The sequence below is a fragment of the Hypomesus nipponensis genome, chromosome 6 (genome assembly GCF_054491055.1).
Source record: "Hypomesus nipponensis isolate SF chromosome 6, ASM5449105v1, whole genome shotgun sequence".
Classification (NCBI taxonomy): Eukaryota; Metazoa; Chordata; class Actinopteri; order Osmeriformes; family Osmeridae; genus Hypomesus; species Hypomesus nipponensis.
This window is the reverse complement of record NC_140366.1, coordinates 10,751,426-10,766,658: the sequence shown is the minus strand read 5'-3', so window position 1 is coordinate 10,766,658 and position 15,233 is coordinate 10,751,426. Positions and strand designations below refer to the sequence as shown.

General features: G+C 40.0%; 1 protein-coding gene and 1 long non-coding RNA gene across 2 annotated transcripts; both read right to left on the bottom strand.

Moving 5' to 3' along the window:
- Positions 1 to 87: 87 nt before the first annotated feature.
- Positions 88 to 11,758, bottom strand: LOC146287017 (uncharacterized). The gene is made up of 14 exons (XM_084700248.1): positions 11,552 to 11,758; positions 10,172 to 10,367; positions 9,725 to 9,921; positions 9,053 to 9,215; positions 6,833 to 7,027; positions 6,541 to 6,734; positions 6,202 to 6,450; positions 5,762 to 5,831; positions 3,588 to 3,716; positions 2,770 to 2,964; positions 2,434 to 2,639; positions 2,159 to 2,305; positions 1,911 to 2,026; positions 88 to 493 (listed from the first exon to the last, which is right to left on the bottom strand). The coding sequence occupies exons 2-13, from the start codon at positions 10,356 to 10,358 to the stop codon at positions 1,973 to 1,975; spliced, it is 1,986 nt and encodes a 661-aa protein (XP_084556374.1). The 5' UTR covers positions 10,359 to 10,367; positions 11,552 to 11,758; the 3' UTR covers positions 88 to 493; positions 1,911 to 1,972.
- A 489-nt stretch (positions 11,759 to 12,247) lies between these two features.
- LOC146287016 (uncharacterized) lies at positions 12,248 to 14,500 on the bottom strand. The gene is made up of 4 exons (XR_014758454.1): positions 14,314 to 14,500; positions 13,867 to 14,063; positions 13,624 to 13,767; positions 12,248 to 12,437 (listed from the first exon to the last, which is right to left on the bottom strand). It is a non-coding gene; the product is annotated as an uncharacterized LOC146287016 (long non-coding RNA).
- Positions 14,501 to 15,233: the final 733 nt, after the last annotated feature.

The following is a 15,233-nucleotide window of genomic DNA, read 5'->3' as shown; positions in this document are numbered from 1 at the left end:
CGTATGTGACATTGGTTGTAAAAAGGGCTACAATGTGATTTCATTTTATTTTATTGTAGTGCCAACCTAACCTACACATTTGCTGTGTAGATAGATTAAAACTCAATGACATATCACACACTATGACCAGCTTTATTTAAGGATATTAAAGAATAAGTCCATCCTGTTCTCATTCTAATCAAGGGACACAAGGCCTTTGGTCTCACTTCCAAAAAAACAAAATGTTCCATAGAGAGCCTTGAGATGTGTCTACATATGGGTCTTTAGCTGGGTCTTGAGCTGGTTCTTGAGCTGGTTCTTGAGCTGTGTCTAGATCTGGGTCTGGATCTGGGTCTGGAGCTGGGTCTGGAGCTGGGTCTGGAGATGTCTGCCGTAGAGTCTGACATATATTCTGCAGCTCAGTCTGGATTTGGACCTGAGTCTGGTGTATAGTCTGGAGTTCAGTCTGGAGCAAATCCTGGATCAGAGTTTTAAGTTGTTTCTGGAACTCGGTCTGGAGACACAGCACATATAGAGACAAACTAGAATTCATCTGGAACTCTTTTCCTGCAGTCTACTTTATAATGTATGCTTTGTGTGGGGTCTCTCCTCTCACTGTTACCATCATGCAGTTCTTTAACGTGTCACTATTAAATGTAACCTTCTTTAAGGATTTGGTCAGGTACTGTTGCTGACTTAAAGGCCATGTAGGCCTACTAGTGGTTCTCAACCGGGGGTACGCGTACCCCTGGGGTATAGGTGCAGGCCAGGGGGTACGTGAGATTTTTAAAGATTAGCAACCATTAGCATCCATTCAAAAATCCTTTAAAAATAGTTATACGGCTCTTCAGAATGTTCCAAAAAGTTCTGTTGATTTGTATGGGCAATATGTACGTTAAATGTCTGCGTTCGCAAGTCTGTAATTTCTTGATATTCATCGCAGCGAAAAGTTTATCACCGCTGTCATTGGCAACGGGTTTTGTGCTTCTAATTCACCATTCCGCAAGTAGTCCGGTCATTTAACATAACGGAAAGTCATTGAAACCTGAAGTCAGAAGGTGGGTTGCTACGCACAAAGTTTTACCAATTGAAAAACGGCTGTGTTTATTTTACACAAAGCTAAAAAAATATGTTGCGCTCAAATAAAGGCAACATTTTTCGGATTGCGCGCTATGCGTGCTCGCATTAACTATTGATTGTCCGAACTAACATCAAATCTAACTCAGAATGTGCATGCATTAACAGGGCAGGGCAGCTGTGGTGGCATGTGGGGGCCGGTTCTGGTGGTCGGGTCTGGATCAAAGTCCAGGGCCTATATTTACTCCCAAGTATACGTAAACCACCTCCGTGGATAGATCTCCTCTGGATATAGTTTTTCGTGATGTTAACATTAATTTGCTAAATGTTTTCTGGTGAAATTTGAATAGCTCTTGGCTAGTAGTGTGCATTGAATATGTGATGTAATGTTGAATGAACACTACATTTTGTATTGCTTGAGGGAAGCTGAGATGCAAAGAGAGAGAAAATAAGATGGCAATTTGTTGTTTAATTGTCTTCTGCAGGAGTAAACAAATAAAAAAAAACACCCATGAGTTGTGCCTGTTCATGCCCTGAACACATATAGGCATAGCGCTGTGTATTAGGGCCTACATCTTTTTTTCAATCAAAAATGCTCTGCGCTGGTTAGGGGGTACTTGGCTGAAAACAATATTTCACAAGGGGTATGTCACTGAAAAAAGGTTGAGAACCAACCAACAGGGGCTGAGGATGAAGCTGTGAAAGGCAAGCTGTTTGAGGAGGGAAGAACCTGAAGTTAAAGCTATCACAGTAAGATATACATTGAAATATTGTCTCTTGTACCATGTCTATTTAGACCTCATATAGTTACATGTCATCACTGCCTATAAAGTGGTGTAAGGATGATGCCATACCTCTGGAGTTGGCGTAGGGGCTGGGGTATGGGCTGGAATAGAGGCTGGGGTAGAGGCTGGGGTTAAGGCTGAAGCTGATACTGAAGAGGGATCCTTAGCTGGAGCTGAGTCTGGAGCTGTTAACACAGTCAGAAATAAACTGGAATTATGTAGTGTTCTTTCCTGCATATTACACATAATGTATGCTTGTGTGGTCTCTCCTCTGTGTTATCACCATGCAGATAAATAAAGTATCTAAATTACATTACCTTATAACCTTCTGTAGAAGTTGGGTAACGAAGTAGAGCTGGGCCAAGGGCTATGGCCAAGACAACCAGTGTCAGTACAATGACTTTTGATGAGGATGAGGGAGACAGAATGTTTTTCTTCTCAACGGGATGGACCTGGGGATTAAGCTATAAAGATATAAAGATGGGGATTAAGGTATAAAAAATACATTCAATATTGTCTATTGAACCATCTCTATTTAGTCTCCATCCATTAAGTTACACATTAGTAGTATGGTGTGAGAATGATACCATACCTCTGAACACACATTGAGCTTCTTGAGAATCGCAGCAACAGCTTTTTCATTTAAAGGACACTTCAGGAGTCCTCCTTTGTTGTCGTGGAACAGACAGTCAACTTTGAGAATAATATCACTTCTGGTCACATATTTGCTGCTGTCTGGTACAGTGTAGTCTTGTTTGAAGGTGTGATGCAGCACCACCAGAATGACTGGTTTACCAGCTGACAGAGATGCAGAGAGAGGGGGATTGTGTGCAATTTGAAGGACACATAGTATATTTCTTGTAAATCATTTCAAAATTTCAAGGTGACCCAATAGAACAGTCAGTAGTTAACATATTAGAACAATTACCTGGAATCTTTTTCATTGCTGCCTCAACATCAGTCCCTAGTCGAGACATGTCTGGACAGTAAGCCATGATGACATCACACTCTGCTACTGACATCACTTCAGTCAGGCCTCTTGAGGTGAGACGTCTGTTCATCTCCACATGAGACTCCAGAGTTTCCCCCGTTGGAACGGTGAAGAATGTCTTCATCCTTGACCCTGGAGAGATACAGGATATGATTACAGGATATGATTACACTACCAAGGAATGGAGGTTAGATGTGATAGCTCAGTGTTCAGGGTTTTCAGTATTGATGTTTATTATAAAAACAAGTGTCTTTATATAATGTATAATATAACAATAATATCGATAATATCGACTTCCACATTTCTATCTACTTACAGTAATAAAACTAATTTTGTACTTTTACTCCCTCTTTATATCAAACTACATAAATGTAATGTTTATAGAACATCAGAATCACCTGGTTGAATTGTGATGAAGCTGTCCAATACTCTGTAATATATTCGATTTGTACAATATTGGATCAACCATCGCTAGACCATTCATTCATCTGCACACCGTGCAGTGGCGGTCCTGGCACATTTTGCGCCCCGGTCGAGTTCCCCCCCCCCAAGGAAGAAATCTTGTGCCGCCCCCTACCCCGTCGGCCGCCCCCCCGACACCACACGGAACGAGCACCAACAAACAAGGGAAAATGAAATTACATGAAAAAATTCCGCCCCAGGCGGCTGCCCGGTCTGCCCGTGCCTAAAACCGCCCCTGACACCGTGCCATCAAGGCTAGGAAGCATGGATGTTGCAGTGTAAGGTGTGCTTACCTTCTTTAAAGCAAGCCTGGTCCGTTGAGTCTGAACTTCTGTCTGAATCTAACTGAGCTTTCCCTTTTGAAACCTGGGCAGGTCTTTGTCTGGGCGGAGTCCTTACTTCAGGCATGCAGAGGAACAGGTGTCAGAAGGCACTTTTTTTGCTATGAATCTGGAGAAGGGGATCCCTCACAAAATTGCTCTTCCCAAGGTTAATGGAAATATGTTACGCGTTTTTCTTTGTTTACTTGAGGGTTTATGTTTGATTTAGTGCAGTATAGGACGACTTTATGAAGAAGAACAAGGTAAAACATCTATGACAAAGATTTACTTCACACTAATCCAAAACAAAACATGCATATAAACAACAACTAATTAGTACAATAAATCATACATAATGTTCACTGACACCAGCTCACGTGTTAATTTCCATAAAACTGTAGCTAACATTAGGTTACCAGGACAACTTTTACTTTTAGTTATTGTCAATATAAAATAAGCACCAAAAACCGTAATTACAGATCTTGACACATCACTTTTAACTAATGGTGTATGTTCAATGCAATAACTATTTATAGTCTATTCAATTCTAATTATCTTGTCTATTGACCAAGCAGGAGGTCTCATCTGGACTCGGACTGACTCTTGAGGTTGGTATGGAGGTCCACCAACAACCAGGACAGCAGCAACACAGACAGGGACACCAGCTGCATGAGGTCTACCCATAGCAGGAACAGCCCAAGGAAAACCAAACACAAAATATCACGTTACAACCATAAATTGCAGTTGACTCATGGGCTATTATTGCAAAAAACTATCTGTGCAATCATTAAACTGAGAGTTGATGGTCTATAGACACACAAAATTACTGGATGAAATTTCGAGTGAAATGTTCATTGTTTAGTGTCTATAGCAGTGACTGGTTCTTGTCATCAAAAAATGCATTTCATAAACAACATACATGTCATAGAAATAAAAGCAGCATGAAATATATTGTTAAATTGGTTGTAATGTGTTTTGAATGTATGGACGGAATAGACACCTGGTAGTTGATAAAAAGACATTCCATTTTAACAAGTATGTTCTCTGTGCATACTAGAGAACAGGAGTACATTTGTTCGATTGACTTCATGGACTCGACTTGTAAAAGCTTGTAACAATTGGCCGTTCCCCAGGCCACGCCCCCTTAGTTTTTGTTGCTACGTCCGACACAATTTACGCAGAGCCATAGAAAAAGATGTGATTTCTATGGCTCTGAATTTACCGTTCCCCAGGGCCACGCCCCCTTAGTTACTGTTGCTACGTCCGACATAATTCCCGGAACTGTCAACCCAAAAGCCATGGCGAGTACGGGAGTACGGGGATAAGCGCTACAGCTGTCAGTGTGAGTGAGGATTTTTTGAGTTAATACCTGTGCGATATCTTCCAGATCCAGGCAGAAGGGACTGCAATATGCAGTGGAAGGATATATTCAAAATATTAAAGTTAAGAACGAAGGGGAAACAACAAAAATCGAAGCCAAAGCAAAGCATACAGGTCTCAAGTAGCCTTGCCTGGCCAGGCACTTGAACAGCAAGCACAGGGTTGGGATACTCAAGAATAGGTCGCCCACACACAACATTCTACGAAGATTAAAATAAAATAAGTTTATAATGGCTTGTTTTAATGGCTTGACGTTTTGTTCAACATTGATACAGTATGTTAAGCTCTTAGCAACTTGCTGGCGTTCGTTGGCTAGCTAGCTCAGCTTGCAATTTTACAGACGTTAACATTACCATTTTGATTTTAACATTAACACATTTGTTGGAGTCACTAGTTATGCACTAGTAGTGGTAATACTACTAGTTTACATAAACCATAATTGTTTGGGGATGTTCTCTCAACTAACATCTTAGATATCGTTCGCTAGCAGCTTAACGCTATATAGCTACCTTGGAGCAGAAATATGCTATATGTTTGGTGATGTTCTCTAAATTAAGTTGGGAGTGGGGTCTTCCACACTGTTTTATCCACCGCCCGTGTTGGACCGAATTCTCACTCCCCGCAGAATCCCACTCCCCTACGCGTGAACGCGCACTGGCACCCTCTTGAGTCTTCGGCTTTGTAAATTGAAAAAATACCACACCTCTCTCTAAACTTTTGGGATATCTAGTGTCAGATCCACACGTCCCATTGGCACACCGTTTAACCATGTTGCTTCTGAGTCAAAACTTGACGGACCTTCTTCTCTTTGGACGAGACGATTGGACGAGGGCCGTTCTAGGGAGGAGTTTCGGGAACGGTCAATTGATTACAATGGAGACTGTTTGTGCTGTTCGTTCAAGTCAATTTGGTTCTGTGAACTTTTGTTGCAGTCAGCTGTTCTTTGTTAGTGTTAGTTGTGTTTTAAACTTGTGGATGATGATTCACTATTATTGTTGTAGTGTTTATAGTCCTTTAGTGTTATATTGTTTCTGTTTGTGCCTATACACAGTAGACACAAACTACTAAACATTATACGTCTGTGAGAGCAAAATGTTTGAGCTATTAAGACAGAAAGTTTAATATTTTCTCTCACACCTCTTGCAGCCTTATTCAGGAAATTACACAGCGGATATTACTTCAAAATGGTGTAAAATTGATATCAAACCTTAACTAAGGCAGGTGGGTGTTGGTTCTTGGTTGAAGCTGGGACTGGAGCTGGAGATGGGTCCGGGGTTGAGGTAGCAGTGGAAGCTGGAGAAACATCTGTGTTTAAGCCGGGAGCTAAAGACTGGTCCGTGTTTGTGCCTGGAACTAGAGACTGGTCTGTGTTTGAGCCTGGTGCTAGAGACTGGTCTGTGTTTGAGCTTGGGGCTAGAGACTGGTCTGTGTTTGAGCCTGGAGCTGGAGCCCGGTACTATAAAGACAGAAAACCAAACATTGCTTTTCAAAATCACTTTAGGTTATAGAACTGCCTTCAAACTTGAAATAAAAATGTATACCAAACCTTAGTGATGAAGTTCCGAATATCACGAAAAGCTTTGCCATTGTGAGAACACTTCAGGAGTCCTCCTTTAGTGTTGTGGAACAGAACGTCCACAATGTGAATGACTTGACTGGTCACATGTCTGCTGCAGTCAGGTACAGTGTAGTCTGGGTTGAAGGTGTGATGCAGCACCACCAGGATGACTGGTTTACCAGCTGAGAAAGGGGGGGGGGGGGGGGGGGCATGTTTTGAAAGTGTCAAGGCAATTTGGGAGTTTTAGAGAAAAAATATTGAGCAGTTCATTTACAATTACCTGGAATATCTTTCATTGCTGCCTCAACGTCTGTCCCTAGTCGAGAGTTGATTGGACAATAGGCAATGATGACATCACACTCTGCTGCTGACCTCCCTTTAGTCAGGCCTTTAGAGGTGAGGCGTCTGTTAATCTCAACATGAGACTCCAGGGTATTCCCTGTCACAACAGTGAAGAATGTGTTCATCTTTGACCCTAAAAAGACAGTTTAATATCGTTGTGAGAAGTTAAGCAAACCCGGGGGAAAACACAGTATTTATGTGACACAAAAAAGGGTTACTCTACCTCTTAATTCATCTGTGACGATTTTCTTTTGTTAAATTGCATGTTAGATTATCATGAACAATGATTATGACAAATTATAGTTTATAATAATAAAGACAGATTGTTGAAGCTTTAGGCTATGTTTATTATTCAACACACATAGTAATAGCCTGTAGTATCGATTGGAATTGGAACAACAACAACAAAATCGCATGAGGGGAGGCTTTATGAATGCTTTTTTATCAGAAGAGCTAACTAACCACCTGACCGTCAGATGGCTGAGCGGTTAGGTAATTGGGCGCAATCGGAAGGTTGCCGGTTTGATTCCCTTCCGTGCAAAATGACGCAAGGCACCTTACCTCACTTGCCTCGGGGGAATGTCCCTGTACTTGTACTTGTACTACTTATCCTGTCTAGATAAGAGAGTCTGCTCTTGACTAAATGTAAATGTAACTAGATGATAAACCAAAAATATCGGCTAGACCTACAAGTCAAGACATGAGAAAGATGTCGCCGATGATAGCGGCATATGTTATATTGTTTTTACAGACTACACTTGAAACAGAAAACTGCTCAACAACTCAACAAATAGACATTATTTTCTATAATAAAATGCGCAAATGTTATCTATTTTACATTTGCCTTTAGGGCACCTGCAAAATGTTGGTTAAATATGTGCGTGTTTACTGGCAGGGTGTCCGGCGCAGTGAGCAATCTTTAAGCAAAATGGTGCGTTCATGATAAAAGTAAATTGTTTGGTTGTTGTTCTTAGTCCTCTCATTGTTTAACCTTATTTAATTGTCCTAAGTTTCGGTCGGAGCATTGTGTCTATACTGCGCCGTGGAATGTTAAGTTTCGTTTTCGACAGTGGTCGGATTTTATTAATATAATGTTAGTAGACACATATTATAATATGTGTTTAATTATAATGGCATTGGTAACATTATTTGTTGTACCTGTAATATGCGGTGTCGGGAGTGTGATGTTAATTGTACACGTTCTAGAAACGTATACTGTGTTGTTTCAGCACCACCACCACCAACAACAACCACCCATTCACCTACATGTAAGAAACGGAAAACTCCACTTGGGTTCTAACAAAAATCCTGGGAGCAAACACAAAACCCCAACAACAAGCTAACCTATACTTATTTATTTCATTTCTCACCAACAAAAACTAATGGCAAGTCAAAGTGTGTTCATACTCTCGGCAATGATAGGCTATAGCTAATTCGAGCGCCGTGCCAGATCTGTTATTCGCTGTAGCCTAGATTTTAAAAGGACAATGTGATAATGGAGGCCTTTAGTTTATAGGCCTACCTCTGATCCCGGTTCCAATGATAGCCCATAGACTTCTGCTGCCACAGGAATCGGAATTATTTGGGAACAGCCTGGTTATACTAGCCTACATTTAAACGTTTCAGTGTCGTTTCACTTTCCCTTTCTTTCCCTTTTCGTGTCACATGTTACGCAACATCACCTCATATTTTGAATTAATTAATTCCACACTTAAGGGACGCTCCTCTAAAGAGCCATTAGGCCCAGAGCAGTTGAAGTTGAGAACCAGATGAAGAACAGGACAAGGTGGACCAACTTAGCTACATCATGCAGCCCGAGATTGAATTCATACTGATCAAGTAATCAATGCACAAATACATATCTATCAAGACTCTTTGACACAGAAGTATACATTCACTTTTAGATTATAGTTAAACAACAATTATTTAGTAGAATAAATCATATGTAATGTTCATCGACACCAACTCGCATTTTTTAATTTCCATAAAACTGTAGCTAACATTAGGTTACCAGGACATATTTTACTTTTAGTTATTGTCAATATAAAATGTGCACCAAAAAGCATAATTGCAGATCTTGACACAATAATTTTAACTAATGGTGTATGTTCAATACAATAACTGTTTCTAAAGTTTATTATAGTCTAATGATCTTCTGTATTGACCAATCTGGATTTCTCATCTGGTATCAGTCTGACACTTGAGGTTGGTATGGAGGTCGGACGACAACCAGTACAGCAGCAACGCAGACAGGAAAACCAGCAGCATTGCAGAAAGGAAAACCAGCAGGAACGCAGACAGGGACACCAGCTGCATGAGGTCTACCCATAGCAGGAACAGCCCAAGGAAAACCAAACACAAAATATGACATGTTATAACCATAAATTGCAGTTAAACTCATGGGCTATTGTAGCAAAAAACTATCAGTGCAATTATATAACTGAGAGATGATGGTCTATAGACACACACCATTACTGGATGAAAATTGTGAAAAGTGAAAAGTTCATAGTTCATGTGTCTATAACAGTGGCTTGTTCTTGTCATCAGTAAATGTATTTCATAGACAACATACTTGTCAGAAAATAAAAGCAACATGAAATATCTTGTCTTGGCCCTGCAAACAAACTCTCATTTTGTTAAATTGGTTGTAATGTATTTTGCATGTATGGACAGAGTACACACCTAGTAGTTGATAAAAACACTTTTGATTTTAACAGGAGGTGGAGACTGGTCTGTGTTTGAGCCTGGAGCTAGAGACCTTTCAAATTAACTCAAGTCTCTTTAGGTTATAGAACTGCCTTCAAACTTGAAGTAAAAATGTAAACCAAACCTTAGTGATGAAGTTCAGAATCTCACAAACAGCTTTGTCATTGTGAGAACACTTCAGGAGTCCTCCTTTGGAGTCATGGAACAGACAGTTTACAGTGAGGATGACTTCACTTCTGGTCACATGTCTTCTGCTGTCTGGTACAGTGTAGTCTAGGTCAAAGGTGTGATGCAGCACCACCAGGATGACTGGTTTACCAGCTGGGAGAGAGTGATGCAGAGAGACAAAAAAAAACTTGAAACGGCCAACCTGTTCAGTCCAGGGTACAAGGCAGGTGTCTTATGTGGATCAGACCCATGTCAGACACGGTCCAACTACAGCACTCAACATGTGACTAACAGTCTTGAAAAGCAATAAAACAGTAATTACCTGTGTTGTTGCTTTAGTAACATGTCAATGGGCCTCAGATATGTTTAATCCACTTCAGATATGTTATATCAGAACAATTACCTGGAATGTTTTCCATAGCTGCCTTAAGATCAGTCCCTAGTCGAGAGACAACTGGACAGTAAGCCATGATGACATCACAGTCTGCTGGTGACATCACTTCAATCAGGCCTCTTGAGGTGAGATTTCTGTTAATGTCTGCATGACACCCCATAGTATCCCCGGCAATGAGAGTGTAGAACTTGTTCATTTCTGCACACTGGAAAGATACATGACAGCAATTATGCCAAAGCTACTATAAGAAATCATGGTAGAAATCCTAATTAAAGTGGGAATAACCAACATGTTTATATATAATAACCACTTAAATGGTTTGTCGTGTCCACATTTGCCGGCAATAGACACCAGATGAAGCTGTACTCTGAGACTCATACTGGAACGTGAGTTCCAGCATTTTATGCTTTTGTTTTTTACATTGCCTGGATTACTGCTTTTTAAGTTAGACTTGTACCTTTGAATTTACTGGGTTTACTCTTGAACCGTGCTTCACTTGACTGCTCTGTAAATCAATACTTTCCTATGAATCCCTAGTTTGACATCACTGTTCTTTGTCTGCACCTGGGTTCCTACCTCAGACAGTGTTTACAGATATACTGGTAGTCAATACTATCATTGTGCCAGTGATCTCCTCTGCCAATGGACCATTTAAAAATTACACTATTCTACGTATTTATTGTAATACATTTTGCATGTAAGGACAGAGTACACACCTGGTGGTTGATAAAAACACATTTGATTTTAACAAGTGTGAATTCTCTGTGCATACTAGAGACCAGGATGAAAAAAATTTGATTGAGTTCATGGACCTGACTTGTAAACGTTTGTAACAATTGATTACAATGGATTCTGTGTTTGTGCGGTTCATTCGAGTCAACTTGTTTTCTTGTTTTGGTTGCAGTCAACTGTTCATTGTTAGTGTTAGCTGTGTTTTAAACTTGTGGATGATGATTCAGTAATAGTGTTGCAGTGTGTATCATCCTCTTGTGTAGTGTCATATTGTTTCTATTTGTTCCTATATATGTGGAACCATTGGCGTTTTAGGCTATATGCTTATATCTGAACATTCTGTTTGTGTATTGTGGAACTGGCTGTTGTAGTCATTTCTTATTGTATGTGTTTTATCTAGTATTTGTATGTCTTTTGCAATGTTTTATATTGTACTATGGACCGTTTTTTGTTGTGTCCAGAAAAAATAAATAATAATAATATTAATAATAATATACACAGTACACACACAGCTAAACACATTATAAATCTGTGAGAGCAAAATGTTTGAGCTATTAAGACAGAAAGCTAAATATTTTCTCTCACCACTCTTGCAGCATTATTCAGGAAATGACACAGCGGAAATTACTTCAAAATGGTGTAAAATTGATATCAAACCTTAACTAAGGCAGGTGGGTGTTGGTTATTGGTTGAAGCTGGGACTGGAGCTGAAGATGGATCCGGGGATGAGGTAGCGGTGGAAGGGTTAGGGCCTGGAGCTAGAGGCTGGTCTGTGTTTGAGCCTGGAGCTAGAGACTGGGACTATAAAGACAGAAAACCAAGCATTGCCTTTCAAATTAACTCAAGTCACTTTAGGTTATAGAACTGCCTTCAAACTTGAAGTAAAAATGTAAATCAAACCTTAGTGATGAAGTTCAGAATCTCACAAACAGCGTTGTCATTGTGAGAACACTTCAGGAGTCCTCCTTTGGAGTCATGGAACAGACAGTTTACAGTGAGGATGACTTCACTTCTGGTCACATGTCTTCTGCTGTCTGGTACAGTGTAGTCTAGGTCAAAGGTGTGATGCAGCACCACCAGGATGACTGGTTTACCAGCTGGGAGAGAGTGATGCAGAGAGACAAAAAAAAACTTGAAACGGCCAACCTGTTCAGTCCAGGGTACAAGGCAGGTGTCTTATGTGGATCAGACCCATGTCAGACACGGTCCAACTACAGCACTCAACTTGTGACTAACAGTCTTGAAAAGCAATAAAACAGTAATTACCTGTGTTGTTGCTTTAGTAACATGTCAATGGGCCTCAGATATGTTTAATCCACTTCAGATATGTTATATCAGAACAATTACCTGGAATGTTTTCCATAGCTGCCTTAAGATCAGTCCCTAGTCGAGAGACAACTGGACAGTAAGCCATGATGACATCACAGTCTGCTGGTGACATCACTTCAATCAGGCCTCTTGAGGTGAGATTTCTGTTAATGTCTGCATGACACCCCATAGTATCCCCGGCAATGAGAGTGTAGAACTTGTTCATTTCTGCACACTGGAAAGATACATGACAGCAATTATGCCAAAGCTACTATAAGAAATCATGGTAGAAATCCTAATTAAAGTGGGAATAACCAACATGTTTATATATAATAACCACTTAAATGGTTTGTCGTGTCCACATTTGCCGGCAATAGACACCAGATGAAGCTGTACTCTGAGACTCATACTGGAACGTGAGTTCCAGCATTTTATGCTTTTGTTTTTTACATTGCCTGGATTACTGCTTTTTAAGTTAGACTTGTACCTTTGAATTTACTGGGTTTACTCTTGAACCGTGCTTCACTTGACTGCTCTGTAAATCAATACTTTCCTATGAATCCCTAGTTTGACATCACTGTTCTTTGTCTGCACCTGGGTTCCTACCTCAGACAGTGTTTACAGATATACTGGTAGTCAATACTATCATTGTGCCAGTGATCTCCTCTGCCAATGGACCATTTAAAAATTACACTATTCTACGTATTTATTGTAATACATTTTGCATGTAAGGACAGAGTACACACCTGGTGGTTGATAAAAACACATTAGATTTTAACAAGTGTGAATTCTCTGTGCATACTAGAGACCAGGATTTAAAAACAATTTGATTGAGTTCATGGACCTGACTTGTAAACGTTTGTAACAATTGATTACAATGGATTCTGTGTTTGTGCGGTTCATTCGAGTCAACTTGTTTTCTTGTTTTGGTTGCAGTCAACTGTTCATTGTTAGTGTTAGCTGTGTTTTAAACTTGTGGATGATGATTCAGTAATAGTGTTGCAGTGTGTATCATCCTCTTGTGTAGTGTCATATTGTTTCTATTTGTTCCTATACATGTGGAACCATTGGCGTTTTAGGCTATATGCTTATATCTGAACATTCTGTTTGTGTATTGTGGAACTGGCTGTTGTAGTCATTTCTTATTGTATGTGTTTTATCTAGTATTTGTATGTCTTTTGCAATGTTTTATATTGTACTATGGACCGTTTTTTGTTGTGTCCAGAAAAAATAAATAATAATAATATTAATAATAATATACACAGTACACACACAGCTAAACACATTATAAATCTGTGAGAGCAAAATGTTTGAGCTATTAAGACAGAAAGCTAAATATTTTCTCTCACCACTCTTGCAGCATTATTCAGGAAATGACACAGCGGAAATTACTTCAAAATGGTGTAAAATTGATATCAAACCTTAACTAAGGCAGGTGGGTGTTGGTTATTGGTTGAAGCTGGGACTGGAGCTGAAGATGGATCCGGGGATGAGGTAGCGGTGGAAGGGTTAGGGCCTGGAGCTAGAGGCTGGTCTGTGTTTGAGCCTGGAGCTAGAGACTGGGACTATAAAGACAGAAAACCAAGCATTGCCTTTCAAATTAACTCAAGTCACTTTAGGTTATAGAACTGCCTTCAAACTTGAAGTAAAAATGTAAATCAAACCTTAGTGATGAAGTTCAGAATCTCACAAACAGCGTTGTCATTGTGAGAACACTTCAGGAGTCCTCCTTTGGAGTCATGGAACAGACAGTTTACAGTGAGGATGACTTCACTTCTGGTCACATGTCTTCTGCTGTCTGGTACAGTGTAGTCTAGGTCAAAGGTGTGATGCAGCACCACCAGGATGACTGGTTTACCAGCTGGGAGAGAGTGATGCAGAGAGACAAAAAAAAACTTGAAACGGCCAACCTGTTCAGTCCAGGGTACAAGGCAGGTGTCTTATGTGGATCAGACCCATGTCAGACACGGTCCAACTACAGCACTCAACATGTGACTAACAGTCTTGAAAAGCAATAAAACAGTAATTACCTGTGTTGTTGCTTTAGTAACATGTCAATGGGCCTCAGATATGTTTAATCCACTTCTGATATGTTATATCAGAACAATTACCTGGAATGTTTTCCATAGCTGCCTTAGGATCAGTCCCTAGTCGAGAGACAACTGGACAGTAAGCCATGATGACATCACAGTCTGCTGGTGACATCACTTCAATCAGGCCTCTTGAGGTGAGATTTCCGTTAATGTCTGCATGACACCCCATAGTATCCCCGGCAATGAGAGTGTAGAACTTGTTCATTTCTGCACACTGGAAAGATACATGACAGCAATTATGCCAAAGCTACTATAAGAAATCATGGTAGAAATCCTAATTAAAGTGGGAATAACCAACATGTTTATATATAATAACCACTTAAATGGTTTGTCGTGTCCACATTTGCCGGCAATAAACACCAGATGAAGCTGTACTCTGAGACTCATACTGGAACGTGAGTTCCAGCATTTTATGCTTTTGTTTTTTACATTGCCTGGATTACTGCTTTTTAAGTTAGACTTGTACCTTTGAATTTACTGGGTTTACTCTTGAACCGTGCTTCACTTGACTGCTCTGTAAATCAATACTTTCCTATGAATCCCTAGTTTGACATCACTGTTCTTTGTCTGCACCTGGGTTCCTACCTCAGACAGTGTTTACAGATATACTGGTAGTCAATACTATCATTGTGCCAGTGATCTCCTCTGCCAATGGACCATTTAAAAATTACACTATTCTACGTATTTATTGTAATACATTTTGCATGTAAGGACAGAGTACACACCTGGTGGTTGATAAAAACACATTTGATTTTAACAAGTGTGAATTCTCTGTGCATACTAGAGACCAGGATTTAAAAACAATTTGATTGAGTTCATGGACCTGACTTGTAAACGTTTGTAACAATTGATTACAATGGATTCTGTGTTTGTGCGGTTCATTCGAGTCAACTTGTTTTCTTGTTTTGGTTGCAGTCAACTGTTCATTGTTAGTGTTA